This window comes from Nicotiana attenuata, unplaced genomic scaffold (genome assembly GCF_001879085.1).
Source record: "Nicotiana attenuata strain UT unplaced genomic scaffold, NIATTr2, whole genome shotgun sequence".
Lineage (NCBI taxonomy): Eukaryota > Viridiplantae > Streptophyta > Magnoliopsida > Solanales > Solanaceae > Nicotiana > Nicotiana attenuata.
The window spans coordinates 107,044-119,323 of NW_017670439.1; the positions used below are offsets into that span (position 1 = coordinate 107,044).

Here is a 12,280-nt window from a genome sequence, read left to right on the forward strand (position 1 = left end):
CTTGATATAGCGCTTAGGCTGAAAGATCCCCTCCGGAGTCTGCACACCCCGAGTGAGCGCAGGTACCTACTAAGTGCGAGTGCCGAGTGCTGAGTGATCGTGAGAAATGAGTGACTGGGAGGAATGAGTTATTGTGAGGTTGGAGTGATTGGGAGGACTAAGAGACGATTGCCTGAGAGGCAGTTATGATTACATTATTGATGCACACAATTGCCTTATATCAATGTTTTGAAAACTATTGAAAGATATTCTTATATAGTTTTACTTGAACTTGACTAAAATAAACTGATTTGACTTGAATTACCGGAACTTGGGAAGTATGACTATCTTCCTGTCTAAATTTTTTGAAAATGAACTAAAACTGTGTAGCTCGTCACTATCTTCAGTTCCTTATTTATAATTGTTACTTACTGAGTTGGTGTACTGATGTTACTCCCTGCGCCTCGTGTGCAGATCCAGGAGTTGTCGGTCGCGGAGGGTGTTGATAGTCCACGTAGCTGGTCATTGGAGATCGCGAGGTAGTGGCCAGCGTTCGCAGCCTACTTTCTTCTTCCCTATCTTTCCTTATTTTCTGTATTTTGGATTCCAGACTATGTTAGTCTTGTTACATTTGGATCGGTTATGTTAGATGCTCATGACAAGTGACACCCCGATGTCGAGCTTTATTGCCGCACATATGTTTTGGGGTTCGCCCCGTTTATGGCAAAGATTTCAGTTATTTTAAAAGTCTTGATTTATTTCTGGTTATTGTTGGAAGCGTTTTGGTAATGTTTGACATAGAAGCATTACAAGTCATCAACACTCCCATTACCACAGCTACATGCCTAGACATGGATGAACCTGGTTATCCTCTAAATCAAACCATGCATAGAGACATCACTGGATCACTCCTATATCTCACTGCAAGTAGACCAAACATCATGTTTAGAGTTGGGTTTTGTGCAAGGTTTCAGTCAAATCCAAAGGAGTCTGATCTGAAGGCTGTTGTAAGAATTTTGAGATATCTTAGAGGAACACAGGACCTGGTTCTCTACTATCTTTCAAGTAATGGATAGGAAAAGCACGTTTGAAATGGGACATTCTCTGGGATTCCTGTCTTGTCTCATGAGGTTCAAGGTAGCAAAATTTAATGGCATTCTCAACAGCTGAAGCAGAATATGTAGCAGCTGCCTCCTGCTGTGCTCAAATATTGTGGATCAAGCAGCAAATTGGAAGACCTTGAGGTATACGCTGAACGTGTACTACTATTGTGCGATAATACAAGTGCTCACAATCATGACTAAAACAGTCCAACTCAAGAAGGCCAAATACATTGATTGCTGAAGATCAAGTTGCTGGCATCTTCACCAAAGTCCTGAGAAGAAAACATTCTGAGATAAATCACCTTGCACTTGGGAATATAAAACCCAACAGAGGACCTGGTTCTTCATGATTGGTTATGAAAGTCGTACACAGGTAAAAGTTAGCTAAAGAATTTTCTTGCCAAGTCTAACTCACCTCTATACTGTTACAGGTAGACACGTATGATGACAACAGAGCAGCTGTTGCAGTGCATGCTGGAAAAAAGGGTTAAACTCACTTGCCATACCTGTCAGGAAACCTGGTTTTCTTGATACAGGTTAGTAGCTTCTTAGTTCTTTCAAACACAATTTAATGGACAAAAACAATGCCACATTATCAATGTCACAGTCTCTTTAAGTTGTGTCTTTTCATCCAAAGCGTTACACCTTTTCTGAATGATACAACTCCCCAAGAAAAATTTTGCGGTCGTTTCAGAACTGGTCCCTCATCATAAATAAATCAATCACAACCCTTCACTTTCAAATTCAAAACCTCCTCTTGGCCTTCTCTCTTCTCAATCCACAAACCCTTCGAGTACAATTTCATCATGTCTAAAAATCAAGCAACCTCCAGTGTACCCGACAATAATGTCACTGAATCCATACCAGTTAGCATTCCTGCGGTAGACTCCTCCCCAACAAAATCACTAGTCTAAACCCTAAAGCAGAGTCTCCTCCACACTCCACTCCCTCTCCTACCCACTTTGATTCTGTTCCGTATCTGAGCAAGTTTGAGATAATATGTCCTCCTCTAGTCTCACCAGAAAAACAGAGTGAACAGGGTGAACAGGGTAAACAAGGGAACCTTGTTCAGGAAACATCAACTCTCTCCATGGTTGGGCACTCTAGTGAAAATCCAGTGATTAGTCAGGAAAAGACTGAGACAACCATGACAGGCGGCGATTCTACAGGTATCAGTCCTCCTTCTGTTGAAATTTCCATAGGACCATAAGAAAAGGAAGGAATAGAAAATATGATTTCCATTGCTTCAGAAGGGGTTGTTGTAGAGGAAGGTGGAGGAGTGTCTGAGTCTTAAGGGGAAGAACCTCAGTCCATAGAAGACTGGGGAGCACTTGTTCCTTTTCAACAATCGAATCAAGATGACACTACTAGGGTCCCAAGTGATGAACCTGATCCCTCCGCGGAGGATCCAGGTCAGGGGTCATCTCCCCAGGCTAGTGGTGATCCTTCCCCTTCTCCCCACTTCTATGCAGAGCCTCTGAATATGGTGGTGCCTAAAATGAAGTCTGATAGTGAAGATGACGCAGATGATTTGGTGATTGCTAGTTTTATTAGGGCAGGAGTAAGCCAGTTGCAACTCCGGAGCCAATCCCTAAGCGACCCACTAAACAGTTGCAAAAAATCGAGGCTTTGGAGTCTACCCTCAAGAAAATTATAAGGAGTAAGAAAAAGAGAAGGCTGGTAAAGGATGGAATAATTGTGCATGAAAAAGTCATCCATGTGGTAAATGTGGATGAGGTTACCAAAGTGTATGAGGAGGAGGTACGGAGTTTTTATACCAACCTCTTCACAATAGAGGGTGATCAAATTTGTGTGTTGATAAATAGGGTGGACATAGTGATGGACTATGCCTTATTGGGGTCAATTCTGGGTGTTCCTATCGAATGACTGTCATCTGTTCAGGGTGCTTGCACGTCAAACTTCAGAAATGCCATTGTCAAGGACAAGGCAATCCAGCATGGGGAACAGGTGCATAAGAAGGCACTCCTTCCAGTATATCAGTTGCTCTTTGAGATGGTTAACAAAGTGTTGCTTCCCTGCGCTGAGAGAAGATCTATTGCATCCAAAGATGACTTTTTCCCTATGGAAGCCTTGGATAATTTTACCACCATCAATCTGCCTAGCATAATAATTGAGCATATGCAGAAGGTGGCAAACCTTAAGGATGGGAATCTTGAGCTACCTTATGGTTTTTTCTCATGAAGGTCTTTGAGTTCTTCAATGTACCTCTTGGACAGGCCAAAGTCGGCACTAAAAAGAAATCCTTTCCAAAAAGCACTCTCGAGGAGTGTGAGTGTATTGACAAGTTAGGAGGAGTTGGAAGGACTTCCACTATCTCTCAACTGATAAATGCTCAGAATGGTGCCACTGAGAAGATCCGGATGTTGAAGGCTAGGAACGCGATTCTCGAGAGCCAGCTCAGTCAGTTACAAGAGGCACCTAGTTCTAGTAGTTCTCACAGCTCAGAGGTTGCACGCTGAGCTTAGGAAATAGGTGGAAGACCAGAAAGAAAGACTACTCAATCAGCAAATGTCCGCAAATGCTCGCATGGATCTTGTCCTCCAAACCCTTGCTTCCTCTTCCAAGCCCCCTTCCTCTAGTGTCCCCTAAAGGATGTCTCCTCAGTGTCAAGTTTCCAGTGTCCATCTTCTTAGTTGTTTTTGGTGATTTTTTTTTTGTTTCTGGTAATTGTCCCCTCAGTGTCAAGTTTCCAGTGTCCATCTTCTTAGTTGTTTTTGGTGATGTTTTTTTTTTTGTTTCTGGTAATTGTTTTTGTTTGTTTTAAAATTATGGTTGATAACAATGATTCTGCTCCCACCTGTAAAGGTCCAAATTTGGTTAATGCAAGTGGTTTCCTTTTGATGTTTATGCTAATGCTCTTTTGTCTCTGTTTTCTATTATGTTGTGTGCACACAAGTGGCATGAGTTAACCACGCTAGACTTTTTTATGCCTCTTACTTGTTATGTGCTTTTTATGATACCAAAAGGGAGAAGATTTAATTGAATAATAAAGAGCATAAATGAATAAAAATCTGAAGGGGGAGAAATACATATTCAGGGGGAATCAATGAGGTTCAGGTACAAATTAAGGGGTAATGAAAAAATTTAGGGGGAAACATAAGGTCTTTCAGGTTCGCTGTCTGGTTCTATGTGGCTCTTTATGGATTTTCAATTATGAGTTCGTCATCATCAAAAAGGGGGGAAATTGATAGGTTACAAGTACTTTGTTTTATGTTTGATGATTTAACAAACATACTATCCAGAACCAGAAAAAGAAGCTGTTACATATTTTCAAGACCATAAGATCACCAGGTTCCAGGTTGGGATCCAGTTTGGGATACGATTCAACTCTTTAAAGTGGAAGGAACAGCCGAGGGAACAAGTCCCTTCCAGTTCCCAAGGTGACTGTACGAAGTCAACTCTCCAACTAGAAAGTTGTTGCCTGCACACGCTATAGTACAGGAACAATGCAGCAATCAACTTTCTATGGAAGGCTTTTTACCTACCTTGGTTACGTCATTCCATGTTAGGTCACGCATATATTATTAACATCGAGGGAGGTAAAACACATTCACTTGAACACTTAGAGATTTCACTCCAGCTCACTCACGTGATCATCCAACAAGCAACTCTCAAGTGCTTCAAGAACAGAGAACAAAACAACTACAGACCAGTTCGCACATCGAGTTATTACATGTCCTTAGTTGAGTTGTAACTTTGTAATAGTTCTTCAATTGTATTTGCTACTTAGCTTGTTTAGAAGCATTCTATAGGAACCCCTTTGTAAACCTTAAACCTGTGTGTTAGGCTTGGCTAGAGTTAGTCAAGTTATAAAGTCTTTATAATAGAGTTATTACAAAGTGGCTTGTAATAGAGTATTACAAATCAGTGAGGGATTAAAAGGTTAATTCCTATGTTGGATAGGTTGTAATATAAAAGTTGCTCAGTAGTGAAGTTGAAATCGTACACGGGTAGGTCGTGGTTTTTTATCCTGTTGAGCTGGGAATTTTCCACGTAAAATTCCTCTTATCATTTACTTACTGTAATATGCGTGTGTTCTAGTAGAACTGATAGAGAACCTGGTTCTCTATAGTGTTTGGTGGACCCTTATATTCTATCACTTTTTATTTACTCCTACTTTCCAAATCAAATCCCCAAACCTCGATTACCCACGGTAGCCCCAACTTAAATGTGTAGTAAAATCACTCACGAGGGATTACCAATAGCAAGAAGTTGGGATAAATAAGATAGCATTGATAGCGCGTGGCAGTTTTCAATTGATTAAGCAAGAAAGAGGGTGGAACTGAACACAACAGATATCAAGATGATTGGGCGATGTTGGTCTGAAGCACGAGCAAGGTAAGCCCTTCCTTTTCAATTCCTTTTTTATTTTTCTTTTTTGTGTTATTGTTTCAATGTTTTTGGTTGTTTTTATCTTTTCTTTTGTGTTGTGCAGTGTGCCTGTGTGTGTGGGAGTGCCAAAGAATGGTGAAAATGACGGAGGGAGTTAGGGCTAAATACCTGAGAGGTTCGCATTGAGGCAACCCATCGCATAACACATCATGCAACCGTATATGTGTTATGCAATGGGTTAGTGACATAGTATTGTAAACTAGCTTTACGATAGGTTCTGCGGTCGCATAATCCTTATACGGGCCACAGTAAGCAAATTCTCACCACATTTGTGAATGCTCAGATAACATTTTTATCTGCCTGTGTCTGTGATAATTATGCAGTCCGCAAATCCATTATGTGGCCGCATATGTTGCCGCAGAACTTAGGTTTTGCTTTCCATCATTTTTCTCTGCCCTTGCATCCTGTTTCATTGTATTTGGGTCACCTGCATTCTAACACACACGTCAAACTACTCAACACTTACAATTAAACTTCTCGAAATTAAAATCTAACCAAAAAGTGTTACCATACATGCGCTGCCTCCCAAGAAGTGCTTGATTTAATGTCACGGCACGATGATGTGGCCCCCATTTTGGCTAAACATTGGTGGGGGTTGGTGTAGGACCGTCCATGAGTGCGTATTGTTCCACCAAGTGCCTTTCTCCACTGGTTCCGAGGTAATGCTTGACCCTTTGGCCATTTACTTTGAAAGTTTGAGTCTTGTCCTCGGATTCCAATTCAATGGCACCATAGCCAGACACATTCACAACTTTGCATGGGCCAAACCATTTGGATTTGAGTTTGCCCGGAAACAGCTTCGGCCTTGAGTTGAAGAGTAAGACCAAGTCACCATATTTGAATTCCCGCTTCAAAATCTTCTTGTCATGAACAAACTTCATCCTTTCCTTATATAAGGTTGCGTTCTCATAGGCATGAAAACGGAATTCTTCCATCTCGTTGAATTGGGTCATCCTTAGATTAGCAGCTTCGGCCCAGTCAAGATTTAACTTTTTCAATGCCCACATAGCTTTGTGTTCAAGCTCAACCGGTAAGTGACATGCCTTACTAAAAACCAGTCGGTATGGTGAGGTGCCAATGGGAGTCTTGAATGCTGTTCGATATGCCCACAATGCATCATCTAGATTCTTTGACCAGTCAGTCCTGTTTGCATTCACAGTTTTTGCTTGGTTGTTTTTGATCTCTCTGTTGGAAGCTTCAACCTAACCGCTCGACTGCGGATGATAAGGGGTGGCCACCTTGTGCTTAACTCCACAATTTTTGAGTAGCCCAGCAAAAGTTTTGTTGAAAAATTGAGAACCACCATCACTAGGGATGGCCCTTGGGGTTCCAAACCACGTAAATATGTTCTTCTTCAAGAAAGTGGTTACACTCCTTACCTCATTGTTCGGCCAAGCAATTGCCTCGACCCATTTAGAGACATAATTTACTGCCACCAAGATATGTGTGATGCTGTAAGAGCTTACGAAGGGACCCATAAAATCTATCCCCCACACATCAAAGATCTCGACCTCCATCACAAAGTTCATAGGCATTTCATGTCTTCTAGAAATTGACCATTGTCTCTGACATTGATCACAAGCCTTGACCATTTGGTTTGCATCTTAGTAGATCGATGGCCAATAATAGCCACATTCAAGCACTTTTGCCGTAGTACAATTTCCACCATGATGGCCCCCAACTGGGGAATCATGACATGCTTTGAGAATTCGCATTACCTCATCTTCCGGAACACAACACCAAATGATGTTGTCGGCGCAAATCCGGAACAAAAAGGGTTCCTCCCAATAATGTTGCCTACACTCCCGCAAGAACTTCTTCTTTTGATAAGCATCCAATCAATCAGGGATAAGGTCACTAACCAAGTTAGAGATGTCGGCATACCAAGGAGTGAAGGTGCTAGACAATGCTAATATGTGTTCATCTGAGAAGGAATCATCAATTTCAAGATCTTCCTTTGGTCTCCCTGCTTCGTCAAGCCTAGATAAATGATCCGCAACTTGATTCTCTGTTCCTTTCCGATCTTTGACTTCAAAGTCAAACTCTTTTGTAACAAAAGAACCCACCTAATCAATCTTGGTTTATCATCCTTCTTCCTTAAGGTAGCGGAGAGTAGCATGATCGGTGTAGACTATTACTTTGGAATCTAACAAATAGACCTGGAATTATTCAAAAGCATAGACAATAGCAAGCAGTTCTTGCTCCATCACAATTTAATTCATTTGTGCGCCATTTAGTGTCTTGCTTGCATAGTAAACAGGATGAAGAATCTTTTTATGCCTTTGACCATGTATTGCTCCAATGGCTACACCACTAGTGTCACACATGAGTTCAAATGGAAGAGACCAATTAAGTGTGACTACAATAGGTGACGCGGTGAGCCTTGCTTTCAATTCCTCAAAAGCTTTGAGGCATTTCTCATCGAACTCAAATTTCGCATCCTTTTCATGGAGCTTGCACATGGGACTTGCAATTTTTGAGAAGTCTTTGATAAATCACCTATAAAATCGGCTTGCCCAAAAAAGCTCCGAACACCTTTTACCGAAGTGGGAGGAGGAAGCTTGGAAATGATCTCGATCTTTTCCCGATCAACCTCTATGCCTTGTTTGGAAATTTTGTGGTCCAGAATGATACCTTCGTCCACCATAAAGTGACATTTTTCCCAATTGAGCACAAGGTTTGTTTCCTCACATCTTTTGAGCACTTGCCGAAGGTTGTCAAGGTAATGCTCAAAGGAATCACCAACCACAGAAAAGTCATCCATGAACACCTCTAAGAAGTCCTCCACCATGTCCAAGAAGATTGACATCATGCATCGGTGAAAGGTAGCCGGAGCATTGCATAGCCCAAATGGCATCCGGCTAAAAGCAAAAGTCCCATACGGGCATGTAAATTTTGTCTTCTCTTGATATTCTAAGGCGATGTGGATTTGGTTGTATCCTGAGTAACCATCCAAGAAGCAATAAAATGACCTTCCCGCTAGCTGGTCAAGCATTTGACCAATAAAAGGCATAGGGAAATGGTCCTTGCAAGTAGCACTATTGAGCTTCCGGTAGTCCATGCAACTGTCCACCCAGTCACCGTCCTCGTTGGGATGAGCTCATTTTTGTCATTTTGAATCACGGTCATGCCTCCTTTCGTTGGCGCACATTGCACCAGACTCACCCAAGGACTATCGGCAATGGGGTAGACAACCCTGGAAACCAACCATTTTATGATTTCTTTCTTCACCACCTCTTGCATGGTTTAACCTTCTTTGATGCTCCAGGCTAGGTTGCTTTCTTGCTCCAATTGTATCTTCTGCTCACAAATACTAGTGGGAATCCCTTGGATGTCCTCTATTCTCCACCCAATGGCTTGTCTATGCTCTCTCAACGTATTTAACAATTGTTCAACCTGCACATTATTCAACAAAGAAGAAACGATTACAAGTAAAGTTTCATTAGAGCCAAGAAATTTATACCACAAGTGCGGTGGAAGTGGCTTGAGCTCAAGTTGTGGCGGCCCGATAATTGAAGTCTTAGCGGGAGGAGTGACTCTATTTTCTAAGTCAAGAGAAAGTTTCTTCAGTTCGTAAGTGTAGGACCCAAGCCCTTCCAATGCATTTGTCGATTCCATGTATCCTTCCATGTCTTCACCATCAAAATTTACCAAAATAGCCGACAATGCCTCACCAAGGCATTCTTCTTCCATCTTTACCTTGACTGCATCCTCTACCTCATCAACAACAGCACTGGCTGAGATACTTTTGTATGCATGTGGCATTTTCATACCCTTACTCGCTAGAAAGGTAACCTCTTCGTCATTAACTCGGAACTTGATCTCATTTCGTTTCGAATCCGTGAGTGATCTTCCGGTAGCAAGGAATGATCTCCCCAATATGAAAGGTATTGCTTTATCAACAACACAATCGAGGATAACAAAGTCGGCAGGGAGGAGGAAATTCCCCACCTCCACAAGAACTTCATCAACAATTTCCACCGGTCTCTTTATTGAATGGTCGGCCATTTACAACCTCATACTTGTAGGCCTAGGCATACCTAACCCCGCTTTCTTGTAAATAGCAAGAGGCATTAAGTTGGTGCTAGCCCCATTATCACAAAGGGCTCATGCAAAATTGTGCAACCCAATAGTGCATGGAATGATGAAAGCTCCCGGGTCCTCTTTCTTTTGGACCGTGGTTGTTGCAATGATGGAACTAACCCAGTGATTCACATTCAGCACTTCATTCTTGGTGGTTATCTTTTTTGTGATTGATTCCTTCAAGTACTTAGCAAAACCCGGCATCTCTTGAAATGCTTCCACAAATGGAATGTTTACCGATAATTGCTTGAGAATGTCATAGAACTTTTCGAGTTTTCTATCATCAACCCTTCTTGCAAGTCTTTGAGGGAAAGGAGGCGGAGGTGTAGGAATTGTTGCTAGAGTTTTTGGTGCCTCTATTACCTTTTCCTTAATCTATTCATGGTTTACTACTTGAGTTCTCACCTTCTTCAGGAGTCTTTCAACTTCAACAACAATTGGCACCTCAACTTGTGCCTCGACTTCTTGTTCGGAATCTTCCACTTCAACCACTTGTTCATTCTCTACTTGAAGTAGTTTCCCACTTCGAGTTGTGATTGCCATACAATGAGAAGTTGGGCCCGTTCCACTACCTTTTGTGTTTGCAACTGTGTCGCTAGGGAGTGTGCCTTTTGCTTTGGATTTTGCTCTCTTGAGAGATCTCTCATTTGCATCTCTAACTTTTGAATAGATGCAGTATGAGAGCCCACATGCTCGGTCATGTTCTTCATTGAAGTGTCGGATCTATTTGGATTTTGCAATACTCGTTCAAGCATGTTTTCCAACTTGGACTCACTCGAAGAACTTTCTTCCAATGTGGAGAGTTTGAATATTGCCCCTTTGGTGGAACATAGGGGTTGGAACTCCGATTTGAAAAAGTATTGTTGTTACACCAATTTCCTTGATTTGAACTACCTTGGTCATTTCGCCACTGTTGGTTGCCTTGCCCTTGCAGGATAGGCCTCCATTGGTTTTGTTGTTCCGAACCTTTGTAGGGTTGCCTTTGATAACCTCCTTGAGAGTTGTTGACATAATTTGCTTCCTCGTAATCCTCATTTGACATGGGTTGAACATCTTCCACCACATTCACCTTTTTTGTTTGGCTTTCAATGAACATCTTCGTCAACGCATTGATATTGGTGGCAAGCCCGGCAATAACTTGATCTCTTTCTTGGTTCTCCTTAAGCATGTTGGTCAAGGAAGGAGTACCATATGCAATTCCACCCGTGGTGTCTTCCGAGTGCCAAGCTTGGTTATGTTCTGCCATCTTGTAAAGGATTTGTGTGACCCTTGCAAATGTTTTGTCCATAAAGGATCCATCAGCTGCATTTTTGGCTTTGCATTGATTCGTAGGATCCAAGCCCATGTAAAAATTTTCCAACAAGATATTATCCAGAAAACCATGATTCAGCGATCTCACTAAATATAACTTGAATCGATCCCATGCCTCATGTAGATGCTCTCCCGGTAATTACTTGAAAAAGAAAATTTTGTCCCGGAGCTCTGACTTCTTGCTTTGTGGAAACCACTTTGCTAGGAAATCTCGGACAAAAGTTCAGGCCAAGTATGAATGGAATTAGGCGGTAGATTTTTGATCCATTGTCTTGCCTCTTCGGTTAGAGAGTATTTGAACACCCTCAACCTTAGGGAATCATCTAAGACGTGATTCTGCTTGTGCATCGCACACATACCCAAAACATTTCTGAGATGTAGCGTCGGATCATCATCCGTGGAATTTCGAAAAAACCCCTCTGTTTTGAGCATTAGAGATTAGACTGTGTTCCACCTTGAAGCTAGCAGCATCAACTCTTGGAGGGGCAATGGCATTTGTAACCTCAATATACTAATTTATATCCGCAAAAATATTCACTTCTTCTGGCTCTTCCATGTTTACCTAGTGACACCAAGCAAAGCAAGCATGGTGTGTGGAATAGAAGAAGAAGTAAAGTAAAGCACACACTAATTAGTAATTTCAAAACCGTATTCCCCGGCAACGGCGTCAAAATTTGATACGCTCAACTTGATCCATGTTTTAGAACCATGCTCATCTTGCATAAAAAACCCTTTTACCTTAAAATATGTAAGTTAAAAAATAGTTTTTTTAGGGGGGGGGGGGTGATTGGGATGGGTGGGTGGTGCAGGAAAACGAAAAAATAGAAAACAGAAAATTAAAAAAAATTACACATAACAAAAGTAAAAAAAATGAGAGGGTTTGCGTGGGAGGGGGGGTAGGGTGGGTGGGTGGTGCAGAAAAATAAAAAATAGAAAATTAAAAATACAAAAAAAAAATTTTAAAAATTAGAAGGTTTGCGGGGGAGTGGAGGGGGTAGGGGTGGGTAGGTGGTGCCGAAAAACAAAAAAATAGAAAATTTAAAATACAAAAAAAAAAGTAAAATTAGGGCAATTAAGTAAATTTCTAGATAAGTTGGGTTGAGATCCCTTTGTTTTTGGTAAGTTTCACGGGTTGTATTTGGGCTGCTTAATGGGTCAGAATGGACTATAAAATATAATAGGTTAACTTTGTCTCAGCCTAAATAGGCCCATGAGCTAAAAATTTTGTAGCCCAATCTCTGGGTGCGTTGGGCGGGTTGGATGTGTTTGGGCTCAAATTGCCACCCTAATAAATACCAACCAACCATTATAGATATATATATATATATATATATATATATATATATATATATATATATATATATATATATATATATATATATATATATATA

The 12,280-nt window shown here is 41.3% G+C and overlaps 2 protein-coding genes across 2 annotated transcripts; both read right to left on the reverse strand.

Moving 5' to 3' along the window:
• Positions 1 to 6,073: 6,073 nt before the first annotated feature.
• Positions 6,074 to 7,030, reverse strand: LOC109239426. Its single transcript, XM_019405993.1, has 2 exons — positions 6,703 to 7,030; positions 6,074 to 6,588 (listed from the first exon to the last, which is right to left on the reverse strand). The coding sequence occupies exons 1-2, from the start codon at positions 7,028 to 7,030 to the stop codon at positions 6,074 to 6,076; spliced, it is 843 nt and encodes a 280-aa protein (XP_019261538.1).
• A 2,572-nt stretch (positions 7,031 to 9,602) lies between these two features.
• LOC109239427 lies at positions 9,603 to 10,923 on the reverse strand. The gene is made up of 3 exons (XM_019405994.1): positions 10,545 to 10,923; positions 9,984 to 10,237; positions 9,603 to 9,953 (listed from the first exon to the last, which is right to left on the reverse strand). The coding sequence occupies exons 1-3, from the start codon at positions 10,921 to 10,923 to the stop codon at positions 9,603 to 9,605; spliced, it is 984 nt and encodes a 327-aa protein (XP_019261539.1).
• Positions 10,924 to 12,280: the final 1,357 nt, after the last annotated feature.